This window comes from Silurus aristotelis, assembly GCF_946808225.1.
Source record: "Silurus aristotelis genome assembly, chromosome: 23".
Lineage (NCBI taxonomy): Eukaryota > Metazoa > Chordata > Actinopteri > Siluriformes > Siluridae > Silurus > Silurus aristotelis.
The window spans coordinates 9,167,901-9,191,704 of record NC_139596.1 but is presented as its reverse complement, the minus strand read 5'-3'; the positions used below and the strand labels follow the sequence as shown (position 1 = coordinate 9,191,704).

The window sequence follows — 23,804 nt, the reverse complement described above, 5'->3', positions numbered from 1 at the left end:
GAACAGGAAGGCCTCTCCTCGGAGAACCATAGCAGATGAAAGTTACATAAAATGTACGTAACAGTCCAAATCAGACCTTGCACAGCCGGTTCAACCTTTCCTGTTCTGGGGTCAGGAATGGAGGAGGGTTGAATTCCTGGAGCCTGACAGGTCGTGGGATGACTGAGGGCACCTTTGGGAAGTTTCCACTCTAGGGGGCAGAAAGGCAATGGTCATGCCTGGAGTAAACTCCAAGAAAGAGGGGGGCACAGAGAGGGCCTGTAAATCACCTACTCTCCTCAAAAAGCAGACGGCCAGAAAGAAAGCGGTCTTGATGGACAAGTGCCTCCAAGTAGTCTCAGTCAAGGTTTAAAGGGGGGCTCGGATAGAGCCTCCAACACTATAGCCAGGTCCCAACCAGGCACTCTGGGACGCAGCAGAGACCTCAGCCTCCGGGTGCCACAGAGACAACGTGTCAGGAATGGGTCTCTGCCCAGTGAATGTAAGGACACGGGGTGTTTGCGAACTGCAACTGCAGAAAGTCCAGCACTGAACCAATCGTGCAGTGGACTGGGTACAATCCGAGAGCACCATGCAGTGAACAGATGCCATCTCGCAGCATACGACCTCCTCGTGGAGGGAGCTCTGGATTGAAGAAAGGTCTCTACCACCTCGTTGGAGAGACCCCCGCAGGGATACCAGGAGGAGACAGAGCAAATTCTCTTCAAAACTCCCGAAAGCAGCGTGACGGGGGAAAGGCATCAAGATGCAGTTTCAGCCACAGTTGTGCCACAGCATCCAGTCCCAACGGGGCTGGTGGATATAGGGAGAACCATAGGGCTTTTGCCGAAATCTCAAAAAAACGCTCCACCAACTGGTGGAGTCGCCACTCTACGGGCTTGGACCCCTGTCTCGACAGGGTGTCTGCTACCTCATTAAAGCAGCCGGGGATATAAGCTGCTCTGAAAGAGAGTAGGCCCCTGGGCCTACAGGAGGATCTGGCACGCCAGTCTGTACAGGGGCGCGAACGCAGACCCCCTGGTGGTTGATATACGAGGTGTTGTCCGAGCGGACCAAGACGTGATGGCCTCTGAGGTCCGGGAGGAAGTGTTTTAAAGCCAGAAGCACCGCCAGTATTTCTAGGCAATTGATGTTCCACCTCATATGGACACTGTCCCATAGACCTTGTGCAGAACGGCCACTCGTGACCGCTCCCCATCCCGTAAGGGACGCATTCGTCATAAGCACAATGTGACGACCGGGAACTCCCAACATGGCGCCTTGGAGTAGGAACCTGGGATCTCTCCACACATCTAAAACACATAGGCATCGCTGTGTGACCCAGATTGTGCGGCGAGAACCCCTGGGCTCTGAGCCACCATTGAAGGGGTCTCGTGTACACTAGACACTAGACACTACTGCCAGGACAGGGAGAAGCACACGGCTAAAACGTGTGCTTGGTTTTCTCAGATGCCTTCATTCTTTTGACAAAACAGTCAGACAAACATAAAATTTTACACAGAGCGCTTCATGAACGAATAGAAGCTGAAGCAGTCTTCTTTCCAGGTGCACTTTATACTTTATACCTGGTCGTGATGTCACCCTGCCGATGACAGCCTGTCTTCAATTTTAACTGATTAGACTCATTACTTAGAGCGTTCCCAAAGCGTTCCGATGCAGCTTGAGTTCCTGAAAGGAAACTAATATTTCACATATCTTTACTGAAGAAGAGAAGACATATTTCAACAGGAGACATATCTTTTTGCAAGATCATATTTTATCCACATACTTTTGGAGATTAGACACAAAGAAAGCGGAGGCATCGACAATCATAGAGTAGAGGTCACATCTGACAATTGCCTTGTTATTTTTTTTTTACACTTTTGTTTTGTGCACATTTAGAAAAAGTGTCTGATTAATGATACCTTTATATTAGGCTTTTGTCTGCCTTTGTTATTTAAATGGATTTGGATTATTTTTTGGTGGTTACACACTGTATATCCAATGGTCCCTGCTGGTTTAAGGACCCCACGCTCATAATCTGTAGGACAGGTTTGATTCCCAGGCAGAGACCCAGACCATTTAATGGGGGGTACACAATATGTGGGTTTTGTCAGGAAAGACACGCTGGATGTGCCAAAATAACAACGTACTGCATGACCAATTGGAAGCCATTCGCTGTTTGAGGAAATGTTTAATAGAAAAACACAAAAGAAAGCCAGCAATAAACAAGTTTATCTTTTTAACAAAAGCTGATTATAGAGCTGGTCAATATGGCCAAAAGATTTCCCCAAAAGACCTTTTTTTAAAGAATGAGGTCTTGATGTGCAATCTCAAACAGTGCATACCCATCAGTCTCTCCCACAGCACTGATTATGTGCCTCGCCACTATTTTTTGTGGAATTGTTATTTTATCTGCTCCTCGTCCTACTTTAGATATCCGGAAATGCTGTGGCCTTTACTGGTAAGAATATAATCAAGAGCAGATGACTCACTTTGTCTTCTCTTTGCCTCTCCAGCTTCTCTTTATTCATCTTTTTTTCTGTAGCTCGCTGCTGTTGTTTACATGAGATTCCCTCAAGTGGGTGTGCGCAATTGAGCGTGGTGTGCTGGCTTCGTGCCAACCCTTCGTGCTATTTTAGAAGTTAGACAGGAAGTTTTTAAAGTTATCCATGTAATCGAGAAAAGAGTTGATGCAAATTTAGATAGTTTCATCACCCAGCACTAGCTGATGATACATTATATAAACAAAGGTTTGTGTAAGATTTCCATTTAACGTTTAGTCCAATTTGCTGTTAAAATAATGTTCACTCTTTTGGGAAGAAAGACTTTGGATTGTAGTTGTGAAGATTTGTACTCATTCAGCCACAAGGGCATTATTCAGTCAGGTACTGTTTTTGGGTAAGGAGGAATGTGGTGCAGCCAGCGTTCCATTTCATCCAAAAGGGTTGAGGTTAGAGCTCTATCACAGGCCACTCAATATCTTCTACTCCAAACAATGCAAACCATATCTTCATTAGCTTCCTTTGTGCACATGGGCATTGTTATGCTTGAACAGGTTTGGGTCTCTTAGTTCAAGTAAAGCAAAAATGTAATGCTACATCCAAAGACATCCTATAAAATTGTGTGCCTCCAACCACATATGACTGGAAAGAACAGGGGCCTCAATCCATATAGTGTATGTTTACACTTTTATCATTTTAAATAATCGAAATATTTAGAAAAGTCATTGTTGATAGGTGCAGAAGAATTATAATTTTTTTTGCTTACATGGTTGTGTCAATTGCATTGAAACAATCCTTGCAAGTACTTTAATGTAACCATGAGATTGGTATAGTTGATTTATTTGACTCAAAACATCCCATGAAGATTTAAAGGACTTAACTTTGACATCACATATTAGGCAGTAATTATTTGCTCCGCTACACTTGTACAGTTGAATTATATAGTCAATTTGTGTTCAGTGCTTTCTGCACTGATTGCTGTATTGTAAAGCCGCCACCCTGCAACAAATCGTGTTTCAGTTATTGTTTCATGGTATATTAAACTGGTAAGCTTACAATGATGAAACGCTCCCACTGTGACATGACTCAAAATATACTCATCACCGAGCCAGCAAAGAGCTAAATGTCTGATATTTAGCTCTAAATTGCGGGAGTGATGAGCCAATTGAAAAATAAATTGGTACTTTTTTTGGGCTACGCTTTCAAAATCAAATTTTCTGCTTTTTATTTTTGGAAAGATTCCTTATAAAAATACTCACTGATTTCAGAATACATTTTTATTTGATGAAGCAATTTTTGAATTTACAGCTGCAAATGTTATTTATTTATTGTTTTTGAATATTTTGTAAAATAACAGGACTTTAAATACTGTTCAAGGCTAAGATTTTACAGTAATGATTGGGTGATTTTCTATGCCAAACAAACACTCATTTACTTGTATTGAGGTTTAGACACATTCAAATTTTATCTTGTATTAAAATAATTTAATTATTATTAATATAAATTATTATTATTAAATTATTATTTAACCCGGGTCGCAGCGCTCCCACCGCTGCGACCCGGGTTCGATTCCCGGTCAGGGAACCATCCCCAGCCACTCTTAGTGCCGGTCCCAAGCCCGGATAAATTGGGGAGGGTTGCGTTAGGAAGGGCATCCAGCGTAAAACATGTGCCAAATCAAACGTGCGGAGGATCCGCTGTGGCGACCCCTAACGGGAGAAGCCGAAAAGAAACTTTATTAAAATAATTAAATTATTGTAACTTAACTGATAATGTTTTTGCCAGTGTAAATAATATGTCTGAGACATAGCTAAAAAATAACAGCAGTGTGTACTTCCTATCTGGATATTCCTATAATAACATAGCATAACACATCAAACTTTCAATTTACCTAAACTAGAAGACCCAAACCTGTTTTAGCATGAAAATGCCTCTGTATACAAAGCGAGCTCCACGAAGATATGGTTTACATGGTTTAGAGTTGAAAATCTTTAGTGTCCTTCTATAAAAATCTGCCTATGAAATACCTTTGGTATGAATTGGAAACCTGACTGCACCCCAGGCCTCCTCACCCTACACTAGTACCTGATTTTACTAACACCCTTGTTGAAGAAAATTTTGTGAAAGATTTTTTTAGAAGAATGGAGGTTATTATAACAGCAAATTGGTAAATATGGAAACAGATTTTTCCATAAAGCACACAAGAATATTATGGTCAGATGTCTGCAAACTTTTAACCATATAAAGTATGTGTTCCAGAAAAGATGTTGCAGACTTTAATTAAATGTGTAAATAAAGAATATTAAAAAGGAGCTAGACCCTGTCATAAACTCTGACCAAACATGCTTCTTCTTAATTTATGTTTAGGAGTTGACACTCGAACCATGCCTTAGTAATGAAATTGAAGTACATTGAAGTAAACAGGTTCGCTGTATTTTTCCCAGAGAAACATAACTAAAGCCTGCTCTTGACATACACTTTGAGCCTCAGTTTGACATAAAAACCCTCATCAATCAAAGCCTATTTATAAAATGAGCTGGAGCAGCAGTTGAATCCAAATTTGCTATGATTTGTAAGCATTAACTCTTGTTCATGTTTCTTTCCTCTCATCCCAGGTTATGCCCCTGTCACTGGGATGTGCCATCCAGTTCGCAGCTGCACCCTCAACCATGAGGACGGCTTCTCTTCCGCATTCGTAGTGGCCCATGAGACTGGACACGTGTAGGTTATACTGATTATTAGTATGAATGTGATTATCTACAGCACTTGTCCTACTGGCTTATGCCTACACTGAATCACAGCCTTTATAACATTACCATTATTATTAGTGTTAAACACTACTCAAAAACTGTTTTTTATTTATTTTTTTGCTCTGCTAAAGTGGACTAAATGCCACAAGCAAGTTGGGTTGTTGGATTTAAAGACAATAGTTATAATTAATAAAAAAATATATATATGTTGGCTGCCATTTTAAATTCTTGGTAATATTTTGTACATGTCTGTAGTAATAGTTTTGAAGTAGAAAATAGAATTTTATGTAAAACCAATAAAAGTTTATCTGTTATATCCAGTGCAGTTACACTAAAATAGAAGTATTCATGAAGCCTCCCTTGACCAATCAAATTATTGACTTGGAAATAGCTGTTGTATAATGATTATCATTATGCTGCTGGGGCATTAAAGGTGCTTATGCATACAGTAGGGGGTTCCAAACTTCTGAAAGATCAACACTAGTAGAGCGAGCAAAGCTTTGAACACCAGCTGATGATATAAATCGCATAGTATATTTAAGGTTGCAAATTGGAAACTTTGCTGGAACAGGTGTTGCAATCTACTGTCCTAAACTCTAAGCCACAGCAAGTTGACAACCTAAGCTAAACACACCTACGACACCATTTTGGACTATAAACCATCTATAGCAAACCGCCTCGTTTATACAGTGAGCTGTGATATACTTTGTCTTATTTGAGGATACAACATTGATTTATACTCGCCTCAGAACAATACCAGTCTCTTTAATTATGATACTTTAGACATTTTAGATATTTATGCAAAGGTGTTTTGCAAACCTGCTTTAAAATCCCAGCCGAATAATAATGTCTGTCAGATTACTTTTCTGTATGACGCATTAAAGCCTTTGTGCATACAAGCTTCTCTAATTTTCTTACTACCCACACAGATTAATCACTGTCACCCGTATCGTTTTATCCATTTCTCCAAACTACATGCACTTTATTAGAACTTTATCTTTTTTTATCCTATTTTTCTTTGGGTTGTATGTTTGTTGGCTGGTTTTGTTCTTTATCTCTATCTTATTTCTCTCTCTAGCGTTCATTTTTTTTTTAGTTTTTCGCTTTCATTTTCAATGCACGCAAGACAAAGGCAGATCAATTCCCCAGACACCTACCTGCATTCATCCCCTGAAACTGGTTTTAGCAGAGCTAAAATGGACGATTATGCAATTCTCACAAGAAGAAAATAAACACTTGTTGTTTGTATAAACCAAACACAGAGGGTTCAATAGCAATCCATACTTTTGCATTTTATACCCATTTTAAATAAGGTCTTTTTTTTTTCTTTTCTTGTGCTAATCCACATTCCAACCCTAAACATTTGGGACACAGAGTTTAGTTATTGTTTTGGATGTCATGAATAGATTTTCAGACGTTATTTGCTCTGACAAAAAGAAACAGAAATGAAAAAAAAAAAGGAATTTATATACAGTGAGGAAAATAAGTATTTGTACACCCTGCTATTTTGCAAGTTTCCCCACTTAGAAATCATGGAGGGGTCTGAAATTGTCATCGTAGGTGCATGTCCACTGTGAGAGACATAATCTAAAAAAAAAAAAAAATCCAGAAATCACAATGTATGATTTTTTAACTATTTATTTTTATGATACAGCTGCAAATAAGTATTTGAACACCTGAGAAAGTCAATGTTAATATTTGGTACAGTAGCCTTTGTTTGCAATTACAGAGGTCAAACTATTCCTGTAGTTTTTCACCAGGTTTGCACACACTGCAGCAGGGATTTTGGCCCACTCCTCCACATAGATCTTCTCTAGATCAGTCAGGTTTCTGGCCTGTCGCTAAGAAACACAGAGTTTGAGCTCCCTCCAAAGATTCTTTATTGGGTTTAGGTCTGGAGACTGGCTAGGCCACGCCAGAACCTTGATATGCTTCTTACAAAGCCACCCCTTGGTTATCCTGGCTGTGTGCTTCGGGTCATTGTCATGTTGGAAGAACCAGCCTCGACCCATCTTCAATGCTCTAACTGAGGGAAGGAGGTTGTTCCCCAAAATCTCGCAATACATGGCCCCGGTCATCCTCTCCTTAATACAGTGCAGTCGCCCTGTCCCATGTGCAGAAAAACACCCCAAAGCATGATGATACCACCCCCATGCTTCACAGTAGGGATGGTGTTCTTGGGATGGTACTCATCATTCTTCTTCCTCCAAACACGTTTAGTGGAATTATGACCCAAAAGTTCTATTTTGGTCTCATCTGACCACATGACCTTCTCCCATGACTCCTCTGGATCATCCAAATGGTCATTGGCAAACTTAAGACGTGCCTGGACATGTGCTGGTTTAAGCAGGGGAACCTTCCGTGCCATGCATGATTTCAAACCATGACGTCTTAGTGTATTACCAACAGTAACCTTGGAAACGGTGGTCCCAGCTCTTTTCAAGTCATTGACCAGCTCCTCCCGTGTAGTTCTGGGCTGATTTCTTACCTTCCTTAGGATCATTGAGACCCCACGAGGTGAGATCTTGCATGGAGCCCCAGTCCAAGGGAGATTGACAGTCATGTTTAGCTTCTTCCATTTTCTAATGATTGCTCCAACAGTTGACCTTTTTTCACCAAGCTGCTTGGCAATTTCCCCGTAGCCCTTTCCAGCCTTGTGGAGGTGTACAATTTTGTCTCTAGTGTCTTTGGACAGCTCTTTGGTCTTGGCCATGTTAGTAATTGGATTCTTACTGATTGTATGGGGTGGGCAGGTGTCTTTATGCAGCTAACGACCTCAAACAGGTGCATCTAATTTAGAATAATAAATGTAGTGGAGGTGGACATTTTAAAGGCAGACTAACAGGTCTTTGAGGGTCAGAATTCTAGCTGATAGACAGGTGTTCAAATACTTATTTGCAGCTGTATCATACAAATAAATTGTTTAAAAATCATATATTGTGGTTTCTGGATTATTTTTTTTTTTATTATGTCTCTCACAGTGGACATGCACCTACAATGACAATTTCAGACCCCTCCATGATTTCTAAGTGGGAGAACTTGCAAAATAGCAGGGTGTTCAAATACTTATTTTCCCCACTGTATATATATATATATATATATATATATATATATATATATATATATATATACACACACACACACACACACACACACACACACACACACACACACACACACACACATTTATTCACAAACCTGTAACCAAAATCACAGATTGTAATTTGTCTCTTACTATGCTGTCTTTAGGCTGGGAATGGAACATGATGGACAGGGCAATCGTTGTGGTGATGAGACAGCAATGGGGAGTGTCATGGCTCCTCTGGTGCAAGCCGCTTTTCATCGCTATCACTGGTCCATGTGCAGTGGACAAGAGCTGAAGAGATACATTCAGTGAGTTATCAGCTGCCCTATCTTTCATTTCTTCCTTTATCTCTTGTTATCTGTAATCATGAAATGCATATATAGAGTCACATGCATTTATTAGTATTGTGAAACATAAAAGGTCTGTTTTAAATAATAACAATTCAGTGTACAGATAAGAATCACTGGAGCTCTTTGACCATCATTATTAGCAACTAATTAAAACAATATTTCCAGTAAATCAGTTGCACTTGAAACCATGCAGTACCATCATTGCTGCTTGTTGTGTTTGTGCTCTGTATTTCAGTTTGTGACCTCTCATTAGAAACAATCATTCAGTTGGAAATTCTTACTAATTATCAGTACATCATTTTAAACACTGAATTTGGTAATACCCTCTCATTAAAGCCTTTGAGCAATATACATGTGTCATGGAAATCAGATAATATTGTTGTTGTACTTCTCTCATTATGAGGAATTTAAACCCATAAATAGCTGACTGCAATCTGCAAGAGGAAACTGTACCTCAGGAAAAACCTAAGGAATTATCACTTGCTTGAAGTTTTTGCTTCAGCATTGATTTTTTATTTTTTTATGGGAAAGATTGCTTAAGATTGCATCAAGACACTGTCTGAATGTTCTTTAATGTCAAAAGACCCTACCTTTTTAACATTCACTGTGGGATTTTTTAAGACTAATGAAGGAACATAACCATAAAAGAGCCTTCTTCTTAGTAAAAAAAAAAAAAAAAAAAGGACATGGATAAAAGAGCACCACGGCACTTCTCATTATAAAATAAGTGAAACTATGCTTTTCTACTGTAGTTCCGGTTTTAACATAATTTATAGATTTTAAATTAATCTGTTTTAAGATTTATGCTGTAGCGTGACAGGGCTGGGATTAAAACTCACAACTATTCAAACTGGTGGCCAATGTTTTAACTACTGTGCACCCATCTCACCATTTCCCCATTGTTAACATATACACAGAGATGTCTATGGCAGACACTTCACAGAAGCTAAAGCTAAAAAAAAAAAAAAAAACTAAAATACACTATTTAGGGGTTACATTGCAAAAAAAGAGGGTTATTTAGGGGTTAAATTGCACATTTATATTGTGAAGTGTACCAGCAGTAGAATACGACTCTTCTGGGATGTGACCACCTCAATAGACAATACAGTGATGTTGATGCAAGATAATGAAAATAAATGGTAAAAAAAAATAAAATTAACAACGACAATATTTATTGATACATATTTGAGTTATTTTGACAACAGAAGTTGATTAAATTTGAAGTTCGAATGAAAAATTGTAAGACATGAGCATGTGCAGTACTATTCAACCCCCAGCTTCAGTACCTTGTGGAGCGCCCTTTAGTTTTTATAACTTCCAACAAGCGTTTTCGATAAGTGCTGACAAGCTTCTTACACCGCTTGATCTTTGCCCATTCTTCACGTGCAAAAGCCTCTAACTCAGTGATGTTTGACGGCTTCCATGCTGCAACTGCCTTCTTCAAATCCCACCAAAGATTTTCATTTTTTTCATCATCTTCTCCCGCTTATCCGTAATTCGGGTCGCGGGGGCAGCAGTCCAAGCAGATTCCCCAGACACTTCTCCGTGTCCAGGGATCGGGCTGTCAAGGCCCCCGCCTTCGACTGATGCCCAATCCTCTCAGCACCGGTCCCTTACGGTCCCTCCTGCAGGTGGTGAGCCCACGGGAAGGCGGCCCCACGTCGCTCCGACGTCACAGTCCTTGATTTATTTTTCTCGTAAGGGTCCCCAAAGATTTTCAATTGGATTTAAATCTGGTGACTGAGAAGGCCACTCCAGGACACTCCAGCATCTTTTACCCAACCAAGCTTTGGTTGATTTGAAGGTGTGCTTGGGATCATTGTCTTGCTGGAAAATCCAATGATCACCCAGGTTTAATTTGTCAACAGAAGGCATCATGTTCTTCTTCAAAATGACCTGGTATTTCTGGGAATCCATGATGCCAGGTACACGATCAAGATTGCCAGTTCCTGCTGCAGAAAAACAGCCCCACATTATTGACCCACCTCCGTGCTTGACTGTGGGGATGGTATTCTTCTGGTCATAAGCCTGACCTTTTGCACGCCAGACATACCGCTGGTCTATATGTCCAAAAAGTTCCAGTTTGGTTTCATCAGTCCATAGAACTGTCCCCCAGAACTCTGTAGGTTTTTCTTAGCTATCCTGACTAAGTTGCTAAGGGCCCTTGATGAAATTGTGAGCTTTCTTCCATGGCCCTGGCAAGTTTGCAGCTGTTCCATAAGTTTTAAACTTCCTTATAATGCTCCCAATTGTGTCTCTTGGTATGTTAAATCTTTTGGAAATATTCTTATACCCAAGGCCCCTCAGATGTGATGAAATAATCTCCTCTCTCAGCTTTTGTGGAAGCTCCTTTGTCTTTCCCATGATTGCAACTCAACTTGAACACCTTCATGGTCGGGGTTTATATATGCATCACAGCTGAAGCAAATGAAGGATCGTTATAGAGTTCCCAAAGGCTTATTGATGTTTCAGCTCCACTTCAGGCCATTAAAACTGTCAGAAAGCTTTAAAAACAATAATAATATATAGGGGTTGAATAATTGTGACATGGCGATCTTAACAAAATATACTGTTGCACAAATACTACATCATAAATTTTCTGTGTTGATTAAATGTATCACTAAACTCATTAAGAAGCCATCATATAAATTTATTATTATTTTTTTCTTTTATTGTAATAATTTCAATGAACAGGACAATTAATGAAAAACATTACACATTCCAAGCAATGATTATTTTTTAAATGTTTCAGCAAACACCGTTTTATTGGTGTTTTGGGAAAATAGCTATGGAGAGCTTACTTTCATTATGTAGTGAAAAAGAAAACTTCCAAAGCTGTTTATTTGTTGATTTAACATACCGTTTTATGAATTATGACACATCTGGCAGCTTCCTTCAGTGAGACACAGCTTTAATAGACCCTGGAAATTGAGGTCATCTTTTTAGTGACTCACTCAAGCACTCTTTTGTCAATTTATTAAATGGTTCTGGCACATCTTTTTTTGAATATACATTTTGGAATAATTGTATCTATTGCTTCACAATTAGGCTAATCCCTCATGAAAAACAAGGATGATTGAACTATCGAAATTCTTTATCTTTGCTTATTACAAATGAAGTATGTAATTTAACATCATTTCAAAAAGTATGAAAATTAACATCATTGTCTGCAGAATAAATGCTCCCAACCAATAAAACATGTCAGTGTATAATGTTTTTTTCTTTTCTTGCTAAACAAATGAATTTCTTTCATGGGGCACATGTGGCCCAATTATTGCTGATTTGATTGATGTCATTACAATGTGAAGCAAAAGTTTTTATCAACTCATTTCAAATGGCTAATTGCTTGCTGATAATGACAAACACCCAATGCCTGTCTGAAATATTCAGGTAGCAGTGCAATGCCCACTGGGGAGGAATTAAAAGCACCCAAAACTCTATGCACATAAGAAAACTACTGAATAAAATGTAGATGAAATCCTAAGATTCTCAATTAATAGTTTATGTAAAACCATGTTAAAAAGCACGAAAATACACTTTTCTCTCTGAGTCGCCTTATTTTACTTACTCTTGTCTTTAAGAGCTACTGTTTTCTTTCGTTTAAGTTTTTATCTCTGAATTGATAGGTCATTAAAAACGATTAACATAAAAAATGTTTCGAATTGTGACTTATTATTGGTTCCTCACAGTTCCTATGACTGCTTACTGGATGATCCATTCAAGCATGACTGGCCACAACTCCCCGAACTTCCTGGCATCAATTATTCGATGGATGAGCAGTGTCGATTTGACTTTGGAGTTGGATACAAAATATGCACATCAGTAAGTGTAGATAAAGCGAGCTTCCTACCTCTAGGCATGTTTGCTAAAACACAGTTTGTTTAGAGTTACTTGTCCTATTGTTCTATTGTTCTGCGTCTCTTCTGGTGCAATCATTTGAGCCTCTAGTTCACATACTAGTGTGTGAAATTTGGCTTAATGAACAATGTTGTCTGTGCTATCATGTTATCATATTCACAGTGTCAGTGATGATGACTGATTGTTTGATCAGCTTGTTATTTCCAAATTGCACTGGAATTGAGAAATCCATTAGTCATTTTCTGTGGAATATAATTGACAATTAATTTTCCGTTCCTCTCACATGTATTACATTGCACTCCTTCTCTCCTGTTAGTTCCGTACATTTGACCCTTGCAAACAGCTGTGGTGCAGCCATCCAGACAACCCTTATTTCTGCAAGACTAAAAAGGGTCCACCACTGGACGGCACCGAATGTGCACCCGGCAAGGTAAATCCAACATGCCGTTGTAATATTGATTTTATTTGTTTTTGCTTCCTTAATCAACAATTTTCTTTTCTCTAGTGGTGCTACAAAGGTCACTGCATGTGGAAAAATGCCAACCAGGTTAAGCAGGATGGAGCTTGGGGTTTGTGGACCAAGTATGGTTCATGCTCTCGCTCCTGTGGCACAGGCGTACGCTTCAGGACACGTCAGTGCAACAACCCAGCGTACGTTTCCTTTCACAGAACAATAATATTTCCACATCTGTACAGATTTTTTTCAGCTACAGAACTATTAGCACCCCACCCTTTTAAGATAGCTGGCAAAATAATTATATAAATATATATATAGAAATGGCCAAAGGAACAGTGTTCTTGTTTTGAACCCATTGGAAACCTTTTCCACATGAGCCCATATGAATATCCAAGAGTCCACATGAGCAAACCTGAGAATATTTGGCATAGAGCAGTGCTCACTCTTCAAGTGCCTTTGATTTTTTTTTTTCTTTGATATTTTCTCCTGCCAATATTTGCTTGATATGTACTTCTCAAGAAAATATTATATGTTACACATGTTTAAAATTTCCAGCAGTCCCACATGTTATTTATATATTATCTATTATATATTTCAATGCAACCCTTAGTACACATATTGTATTATCATTTCTGTATGCTAATGTTTATTCACTTTTGGACAGGTATCACTAATTCTGCTTTTGTCTTCTTATTGGTATGATTTTTATGGAAATAAAAACAGACAATTGGGCCCTTAACATAATCAGTCCAAATGTTTTTGTAAAATATCATTATAATTGTGATAAAAGTGTTAATGTTTCTTATCCTTTTTTTGATTCTGTAAAACAGTCCATCTAATGGTGGTCAGGACTGCCCAGGGGTCAACTATGAGTTCCAGCTGTGCAACACAGATGATTGCCCCAAACACTTTGAGGACTTCAGAGCGCAGCAGTGTCAGCTCCGCAACTCCCACTTTGAGTACCAGAACACCAAACACCACTGGCTCCCATATGAGCATCCAGATTGTAAGTGTACATGCCAAGTTACAGTTTGTATTGTGTATCCTGGACTATAGTAGATACTCTATTATTCTGTACCTTTCTTTATAGTAAAAATCACACTTAAGCCCAGGTTTGTAATTATGCATATTATCTAATGGATTATTATTTGTAAAAACCCTGTGGAAAAATGATAAAGGGGAAATTTCATTTTACTTTTTATCCTGTAATTCATCAGGACAGCTGGGAAGTCCATATTTATCCCTTCTTTCGAAGCTATTTGTACATGGGATTATATTTTTTTTGTTTGCTATTACTGTGCAAATATTTACACAAATTCTCATATTTTGCAGTGATGGGAAAAAACTGTTACTATCACAATTTTGAGATTGGGAAGTTTTTTGTGGACTTCCCAAGTGAAAACAGAGAGCTTGATGTACTACATTGTTTGTTGCTGTTTTAGGAATTGTTAGGACACATTTTATGTAGGAAATTGGCATAGAAACCTAATCATGCAGGTAATGCACTGTGCACGTAGCAGCACACTAAATGCACTATTATCTTTCATACATATGAATTAGTGGAAGGATTGGACAAAAGAGGGATGTGAATATAAACAGAGAAATAGGAAGTGGGGTTGATTACCTGTTAATCTTATTGTTTTAAATGTTGGGCATTTACCAGTGGTTATGTGAAATTGTGTGCAAATTAGGTGTTAATTAATGGTGGGTCATTAGCACGTTCTGCTGGGTGGGCTTATTATTATAGGTTATTATATCGGCCAGACGATTAATTGGGCCGATTTTTACCATTCTTTTTTAATTAATCGGCATCGGCTAATTATGCTGCAAATTAGGTCGATTATTCAGGCAGGCGCATCTGAGCCAACAAACCGTACATGCACATTCTGCGCTTGCATAAGAAAACACAACTCTTTCCTACCAGCAGGTGGCAGTAGCCTGTATTCGACTTTCAAACAGGAAAAACGGAAAAGCTAAAACTGTTACTATTAAAAACAGGCAGCGGTTAAACCTATTGGGATCATTACTACCGGATCCGTGTAGCTTTTTTCAATCATTTCGCTAAGCAAGAGCAAGAATGACAACAAGCGGGTCCTGTTTTTTTTTTTTTTTCATGTACTTTTTGCTAAGCTATTTAGCAAATCAGAGACTCTTTCTTACCAACAAGCTCGGCAGCTGATTCGACATACAGAATCAGCTGAGAAACAGTTGACGGCGTCCGACATAAACCAACTGTGCAAAAAAACCCGAAGCCGACCAAAACTCAAAATGCCCAATGCACGAATTTCCCTGACGGCTGACCATCAGCTTGTTGCTTTAAGTTCGTATCATTCGTTTTTAATCCAGCCTTATATATTTCATTGGTTAAATATGATGCTGCTTTTGGAGAGAGAATGAGAATAACATTTGGAGAGAATGAGAGTAACTTTTTGGACTGCACTGATTTGAGAAGCTTGTGTTGTTCAATAAATGTTTCATTTAAGCAATTTTCTGTATAACATCTTAAATATTTTAAGAAATCAGCATCATATATTAAGAAACCTACATCAGGGTCAGATTCTGTAAATTATGCACTTTATTAGACTTCTCTGTGAACCTCACTTGACTGAGCTGCTGCAATACCACTAGTAACTCTTGCTCTTTGTTTTTTCAAAGATGCTTCGATGCTTCGCCTTTTGTCTATTTCATATTCTGCCCTGAAAGTGTGACAAAGAAGCATGACTCAATGCCTGTTGTACAATTTAGACCTTGCTGTGACCAAACAGCATCACAGAGCAGATAATAAAAGTGTATTTTTACAGCCGCCGAGATTCACATTTCTTTTAAGATTATGCTATAGTGTGTGCAAGGCTCTGTAAATGCTTCTCAATGATTCTCAGGTCACAAACAGTTTTTGACATTAATAATTTGTCCGTCATCCAGCTCCGTCATGGCCTTGTAGAACAAACAGCTAGTAGAACAAACAGCTTACAATCCTACCCTGAAATACAGGTGGTTGGGGTATGAAATTTATGAGATGACATAAAATGCTAAAATAACTCCTCAGGTTTTACAGGATCATGCTACAAAAACACTGAAACATAATCTGCTTTGTGTCTGTTTTAAGGACAGCTTTAACTGTGGTAAGCATGGAAATAAGTAAAATACTAGAATTACTGTCACGGAAGGTGTGCGTCACACACGCCAGTGAGGGCACAGATTTAAACAGCAACAAAAGAAAGAAGCAAACACTTAAATGGTTATACTTAGTGTCTTTAATTCACTTCTTTAATTGCTGATAAGATAATAATAGGAAAAAGGACAGATGTGACAAAGCAGGAACCTTTAATTAGCTACCCACAGGGGGCCACAATTTGATGACGACGGTACTGGTACATGGCAAGGAATCAAGCTCACTGGAAATCACCACCAGCTCTAAAGGAAACCGTCCTGGGAATCTAGAGCAAAAAAATTAGCTGTGTTTTAATACTCCATTGGGCTGCTTTTAACGTGCAAACCCTGGCCATCATTTCTTTGTTATCTCCACAGTGATCAAGCACAGGGTAATAAAAAATAAATAAAAAATCAACCAAAAAGACTCCTTGCAGGTGTGCAGTGCATTCTGTGAGTTATGCACCTGCAAAAACTGTGGGATCACTTCCCTGAAGTAAATATTGACATCATTTGTGAAGTAAAATTGCTATAAATCCTGTCTGTGCAAATAACAGATGGAGGCAATATCCCAGGAAATCAAATATCATTTTTATTTCATGATTACAAAGGTGACCTATTTAATATTTCTATTTAATATTGTTTGCTCAACAAGAAAAAGACCTTAACATTCTATCACTCTCATGATGTACAGTGAGGAAAATAAGTATTTGAACACCCTGCTATTTTGCAAGTTCTCCCACTTAGAAATCATGGAAGGGTCTGAAATTGTCATCGTAGGTGCATGTCCACTGTGAGAGACATAATCTAAAAAAAAAAATCCAGGAATCACAATATATGATTTTTAAACTATTTATTTGTATGATGCAGCTGCAAATAAGTATTTGAACACCTGTCTATCAGCTAGAATTTGACCCTCAAAGACCTGTTAGTCTGCCTTTAAAATGTCCACCTCCACTACATTTATTATCCTAAATTAGATGCACCTGTTTGAGGTCGTTAGCTGCATAAAGACACCTGTCCACTCCATACAATCAGTAAGAATCCAACTACTAACATGGCCAAGACCAAAGAGCTGTCCAAAGACACTGGAGACAAAATTGTACACCTCCACAAGGCTGGAAAGGGCTACAGGGAAATTGCCAAGCAGCTTGGTGAAAAAAGGTCCACTGTTGGAGCAATCATTAGAAAATGGAAGAAGCTAAACATGACTGTCAATCTCCCTCGGACTGGGGCTCCAAGCAAGATCTCACCTCGTGGGGTCTCAATGATCCTAAGGAAGGTGAAAAATCAGCCCAGAACTACACGGGAGGAGCTGGTCAATGACCTGAAAAGAGCTGGGACCACCGTTTCCAAGGTTACTGTTGGTCATACACTAAGACGTCATGGTTTGAAATCATGCATGGCACAAAAGGTTCCCCTGCTTAAACCAGCACATGTCCAGGCACGTCTTAAGTTTGCCAATGACCATTTGGATGATCCAGAGGAGTCATGGGAGAAAGTCATGTGGTCAGATGAGACCAAAATAGAACGTTTGGGTCATAATTCTACTAAACGTGTTTGGAGGAAGAAGAATGATGAGTACCATCCCAAGAACACCATCCCTACTGTGAAGCATGGGGGTGGTAGCATCATGCTTTGGGGATGTTTTTCTGCACATGGGACAGGGCGACTGCACTGTAATAAGGAGAGGATGACCGGGGCCATGTATTGCGAGATTTTGGGGAACAACCTAGGGTTAGAGCATTGAAGATGGGTCGAGGCTGGGTCTTTCAACATGACAATGACCCGAAGCACACAGCCAGGATAACCAAGAAGTGGCTCTGTAAGAAGCATATCAAGGTTCTGGCGTGGCCTAGCCAGTCTCCAGACCTAAACCCAATAGAGAATCTTTGGAGGGAGCTCAAACTCCGTGTTTCTCAGCGACAGGCCAGAAACCTGACTGATCTAGAGAAGATCTGTGTGGAGGAGTGGGCCAAAATCCCTCCTGCAGTGAGTGCAAACCTGGTGAAAAACTACAGGAAACGTTCGACCTCTGTAATTGCAAACACAGGCTACTGTACCAAATATTAACATTGACTTTCTGAGGGTGTTCAAATACTTATTTGCAGCTGTATCATACAAATAAATAGTTAAAAAATCATACATTGTGATTTCTGGATTTTTTTTTTTTTTAGATTATGTCTCTTACAGTGGACATGCACCTATGATGACAATTTCAGACCCCTCCATGATTTCTAAGTAGGAGAACTTGCAAAATAGCAGGGTGTTCAAATACTTATTTTCCTCACTGTATATCAGCAAACACTTCCTAATGCATTCAATTTGACACCACAGCTATTTAAATCATCATCATGTTATACATGAAAGCAAAAAATGACCCCAGGTTTTTAGCGCATTTATTTGCGCATTTCCTTGCATTTTTGTGTATTTCTGTGCTTTTTCGTGTATTTTTTCAGTACATTACGGGTTTCATGGGGATTTGAAATTAAAATTGTGTGTTTTTGTAGACAACTGTTTTGAACTGTTTTGACCGTCCTTTTCTCATGATGTTCAGCTTTTCTTGAAATGTCCATTTTGTATATGGCCTTGTAAGCCATATACAAGCCTCTGTCAGCCATTGTGGAATGAAAAAACTGCTATAGATGCGTCTGGGAGCTCTAAATAGTGCCCTCTCTGACTTTCCAGTCAAAGGATGTAATTCTATGCTTTTTAGGGGCCTCAGAGCAAACAAATCACAATCTGACAGGTTAAAACAACAGCTTCAAGCAACTTGGATTTGAAGCTACCATCACTATGTGACGGCTGAAATCTGATTGAATAGAAAATCCAATGTAAAAATTACACTCGGTGGCGCTGCTCCTTGAAGCAGCAGTGCACCCGAGAGAAAACATTTGGCAATTAAGAGAATAGTCTATTGGGAATAATTAAATATATATTCATGGACAAAAATATATTAAAACACAGGTCGATTCAGCGATTCAGCAGAGAATGATGGTCTACCATTGCTAAAACTTTTAATTTGGTCATCTTAATTATCAACCACAAAATGGTTAAGCAGTGCCTTGTACTTTTCTCCAGCCAGCAAGAGATGTCACCTGTACTGCCAGTCGAAGGAGACGAGCGACGTGGCATATATGAAGCAGCTGGTGCACGATGGCACACGGTGCTCCTACAAGGATCCCTACAGCATCTGTGTGCGAGGGGAATGTGTGGTAAGCTTCTGACCGCCTTGCTCTTAAACTTACCATCATAATCTGCAGCAGTGTAGCTTCAGTTTAGAGGCAAACACCAAAAATGACAAAAAAAATTAACGTGAGGCAGTTTACAAATGAGTACTGCTGTAAAGAATAGGCTGATTGAAGTGCAGGTGGTTCAAGCATTTTTTTATTAGACAGTGTACTTGTAGGCTTTTAATCAATGAGAGGCTTTAAAGCAAGTGTCACATGTTAATGTGTGATCTGTTTCTTTGCTCGCATCTTTCTGTCTTTCAGAAAGTGGGCTGTGATAAAGAAATAGGTTCCAACAAGGAGGAAGATAAGTGTGGAGTGTGTGGGGGCGACAACTCCCATTGCAGGACCGTGAAAGGAACCTTTACCCGAACCCCCAAAAAAGCAGGTATTAAGTTTTACTTCTTATTCATGATTTCCCCTGCGTGCACAGTCCCTTGTTCTAGTAATTTGTCCTACATTTTGCGCCAAATTCATCACAAAGTGTGTCACACTTCTATTATATTTAAAAGCTTAATTTGTAACATTTTTTACATATACATAATAATAACAGATTTTCTTAAAATATGGAGAATCTGGGGAAATGAGCAATTTATATATATATATATATATATATATATATATATATATATATATATATATATATATATATATATATATATATATATATATATATTAGGGGTATCAAATAATTAAAATATTTAATTGCGATAAATCGTATGATTGTCATGAGTTAACTTGTGATCGAGCCCAACTTAATCTCTTTTGAAAAGTATTAATTTAAGGTACATTTAGAACAGATAAAAATCTGTTCTAAATGTACCTTAAATTAATACTTTTTAATTTTTAATACTCTAATCAACATGAGCATGGACAAATATGGATGCTGTATGCAATGTATGTTTATTATTAGTGAAACCAAACTTAACATAGAGCATGAATACAAAATTTTCTTGTAAATGTTTTAAAGTAATTATGGTGTTTTAAATTACATAAATCATCAGTACACCAAATGGAACTTTTTAATGTTTCCACTCGGACGGATTTATTTGCCGGTGCGATGTGTACATTGGCGGATTTTGGTGCTTGATTTGAGATTTGGTGCATCATTAAACGAAATGTTTAGTGATTAAAAATAATTTATTGTTAGAGTATATATATTTTTATATCTGACTAAAGAAAGGACGTTATGAATAAATGTGTGTTGCATTGAATGTTAGATTAGTTGAATAGATATATTCATTAGATATATTTATTAATATTTTTCATAAAAATGGTTAAACTGAAATTAATGCATTACTTAATTTATGCTGCATAAACCACGCACTAATAAAATTAGTGGCGTTTAAAATGAATTTGCACTAACGTGTTATTAACACAATAATTTGGACAGCCCTATTTTAGTATTTCTTAAACCATTTATTCAATACTATAGAAATTAAACTTGGATACTGTATATTTTAGAGAAGTCAATATGCAGCTTGTATATAAAATATATATATATATACATATATATATATATATATATATATATATATATATATATATATATATATATATATATATATATATATATATATATATATATATATATATATTTCAATTTCTATTGTTTCCCTAAGAACAAAATAAAATGGTTGCTAAAATGTGTATACATAGGCTTTAACTTTGGGAAGTTTATATTGGGTTCTTTTCTATCAATTTTCTTTAGAATTTATATTTTAGTAAAAAAAAAATAATGTTGTTTCCTTGAATAACTGCTATTTCACAGATACATGTCTGGCAAATACATAATCTTTGTCTAATTATTAAGTGATTTAAAACATTTATTCTCTGGTTTCTCTGTAACATGAAAGAGTTTTATGCATTGTTTAAAAATTACAAGAGAAGTCATTGGAAACTTATTATTCCACCTCATAATGGATTCTTTTCTTATATTATTATTTTCTTATAACAGCACAGTCTATTTAATTGTGTTTTATTTCTAACCTGTTCAATCAAGTGTTTCCAACTTTTGAAATAATGTCTTGATGTTGTAATGATGTTGCTTCTGTGACAGTTAATTACAAATTGCATGCGAAGGCTTGTCTTATTTGACACAATGCTGTATGTCATAGCATGTTTATTTGATTCAAGAGCATGACTTCTGACTAATGAATGATGTGTCTATGATATTAACAGGTAATTAAAGACATCTTGTATGATAATTCAATGTGATATGGCATGGTTGACTGCATGAATGTTTTAATGTGAATGTCTACTCACTTTCTTAACAGGAAAAAAATTAAGCAAGAGATGCCAAAAAGATATGCCTTTTTTGGAAAACAAATTCTGCAAGTATTCTGTGTTCCCTAATCTTCTGCTTTCGCCCATTGTAATGCTTTATTTGCCATTGACTTACTGGGGTAAATGAGGAAATGGTATGCTTATTCAATGCAGTTTCTGTGTGTGCATATTAAATACAGCTAGCATTTTCATGTTTTAGAGTCAATTGCAGCTAAGACATTTTCAGTGCTTTGAAAATGACCCCACAAGCCCCCAAGATTAGAAATGACATGTTATACTGATCTTTTACAAGTTTTTTTTTTTTTTTACCTAGAGTACAATTTTACATTTTGATTCCATTTTATATCTCACCATTGCTGCTGCAGCTTAAAGATCAGCCTACATCGCTTACCATATAAGATCCCTTTATAAGACCCAATATGTTGCTATTGATTTTAAAGCAACATCTGAAGTCAATGGCAAAAGAGTGCAGTACAACACAGAGGTAACAGGTGTATTTTTCCTCAAGGGAAGACAAGAGGAATCTTCTTGCTGCCCAAGAGTGCACGACATGTGTATCTGAATGAAAGTGAAGACTCTAGAAATGTTATTGGTGAGTGGCACAAAGCTTTGAAGAGAAATGGACATCTAAACTCAGGAAAGGTGCTTCAGTGTATAATAGTACAAGTGACCAAAGGTTTTACCTCCTTCTTCTGTTTGACATTCGTCCAACCAATTATAAATCTTTTGGAATAGCTAATTGGATTCTCTTTCATATCCCATATTGATGCACTTTGTAAGTGAGGCACAAATGAAAGATTTGAATAGAAAAGACGGATGTATAGCATGGATGGCAAACCTATAGTCACCTTCTATAGTAGGCTTTGCTGTGAGGGACACAACACGAGCTGTGGTTGTATAGGGCTCTGAACTGTCCCTTCTAGAGCCTAACAGCAAGCAGTACTCCTTCTAACAAATCGATGTCCATCTCTTCAAAGAGAAAAAAAACGTACATGTTCAACTCTGCTCACTAATTGCTTCTACTATCTTTTTCTTCCGAACATCTTTTCTCTGTTGCCGCGTCACTCTGATGCAAAGGTTACCTAAAGATGTTCCTCATCCCCCCTGGGGCTAGACATGTGATCATCCAAGAACATGAGGCTTCCCCTCACATTCTTGGTAAGTGATAGCTTCCTCAAATCTTTTTGCAAATAAAGCGCATGCTTACCTTTTCTCTTCTTTTGCCATGGGCCCAAGAGAGCATGACTGGCACCCATATTCTTTATTAGCTATCAATCATGAGTATATTTTGTCTTTCTAAATAAAAAGTTGAATGGCCAGTGGCAAACCTTTTAAATTCTCCCTAGTTTAACTTATGTGTGCATTCAGTCTAGGGTTTGCAATTATCCTATCTTAAGTTTAATTAGCTAAGAAGACAATTTAATTGTAGGACTTTTACTCAAGTAAAAAGGAAATTATATTTTCATTGCATTCATTTCATTGCATTTATAACTTTTAATCCAATCATTATTTTTAATAAAGAAAAGATTGCTATGAAATTGTTCATTTCACTTACCTGTTCTACTTATTTCAGCAAACCTCAACAAATGTTTGCTTTTAAGGAATGTAAGAAATGTATTTATTGCTTCAATTGATTTATTCATAAATGAATTCATCCTTAATTTATTCATTTTCTCCCTCGGTACACGGAATTGTCAGGTATTTTATCGCTTAAGAAATTTCTTGAAGCTGCACACAAAACGCAAATGAATCCATATTGCTAGACTGTCGTAAAAACGTTATCCTTAACAGGAACTGGCAGCAATTTCACTGCTCTCCAAGTGCGAGGCAGAGACTAAACAAACTTGCAGTCCGACACTTAATATAGTGATGAGGAAACTCAGATTTTAACTATATTCTGCACGTAAAGCAAGGATTGTATTTAGTACACACGTGCACCGTACGTCCTGAAAGTCTTGTACCCGAAACAGTTTGGTACAAATGGGTGTACCATGACACCCCTAATGTGTAGTTTAATATAGTGTTCATGGCAGTGACATTTAATAAATGTCACTAATGGTGATTAATTGACATGCTTCTCTGCCAGTAGTCTCCATTGTCATTCACTTTTTCCTCTGGCTCTCAGTATATTATCTCTCACTGTTACTTAATAACT

The 23,804-nt window shown here is 37.8% G+C and overlaps 1 protein-coding gene across 2 annotated transcripts in view; it reads left to right on the top strand.

Annotated features, from left to right (window-relative positions):
- adamts3 (ADAM metallopeptidase with thrombospondin type 1 motif, 3) overlaps positions 1-23,804 on the top strand; it is an 82,113-nt gene that overhangs the window by 43,230 nt on the left and 15,079 nt on the right. The window contains exons 8-17 of one of the 2 annotated variants that reach the window (XM_083526805.1): positions 5,099-5,204; positions 8,483-8,626; positions 12,358-12,490; positions 12,843-12,956; positions 13,032-13,177; positions 13,814-13,989; positions 19,215-19,348; positions 19,628-19,751; positions 22,158-22,241; positions 22,727-22,807. In XM_083526805.1, the coding sequence (XP_083382931.1) occupies positions 5,099-5,204; positions 8,483-8,626; positions 12,358-12,490; positions 12,843-12,956; positions 13,032-13,177; positions 13,814-13,989; positions 19,215-19,348; positions 19,628-19,751; positions 22,158-22,241; positions 22,727-22,807 (1,242 nt within the window). The remainder of the gene's footprint in view (positions 1-5,098; positions 5,205-8,482; positions 8,627-12,357; positions 12,491-12,842; positions 12,957-13,031; positions 13,178-13,813; positions 13,990-19,214; positions 19,349-19,627; positions 19,752-22,157; positions 22,242-22,726; positions 22,808-23,804) is intronic. The other variant, XM_083526806.1, reaches the window with a different exon arrangement.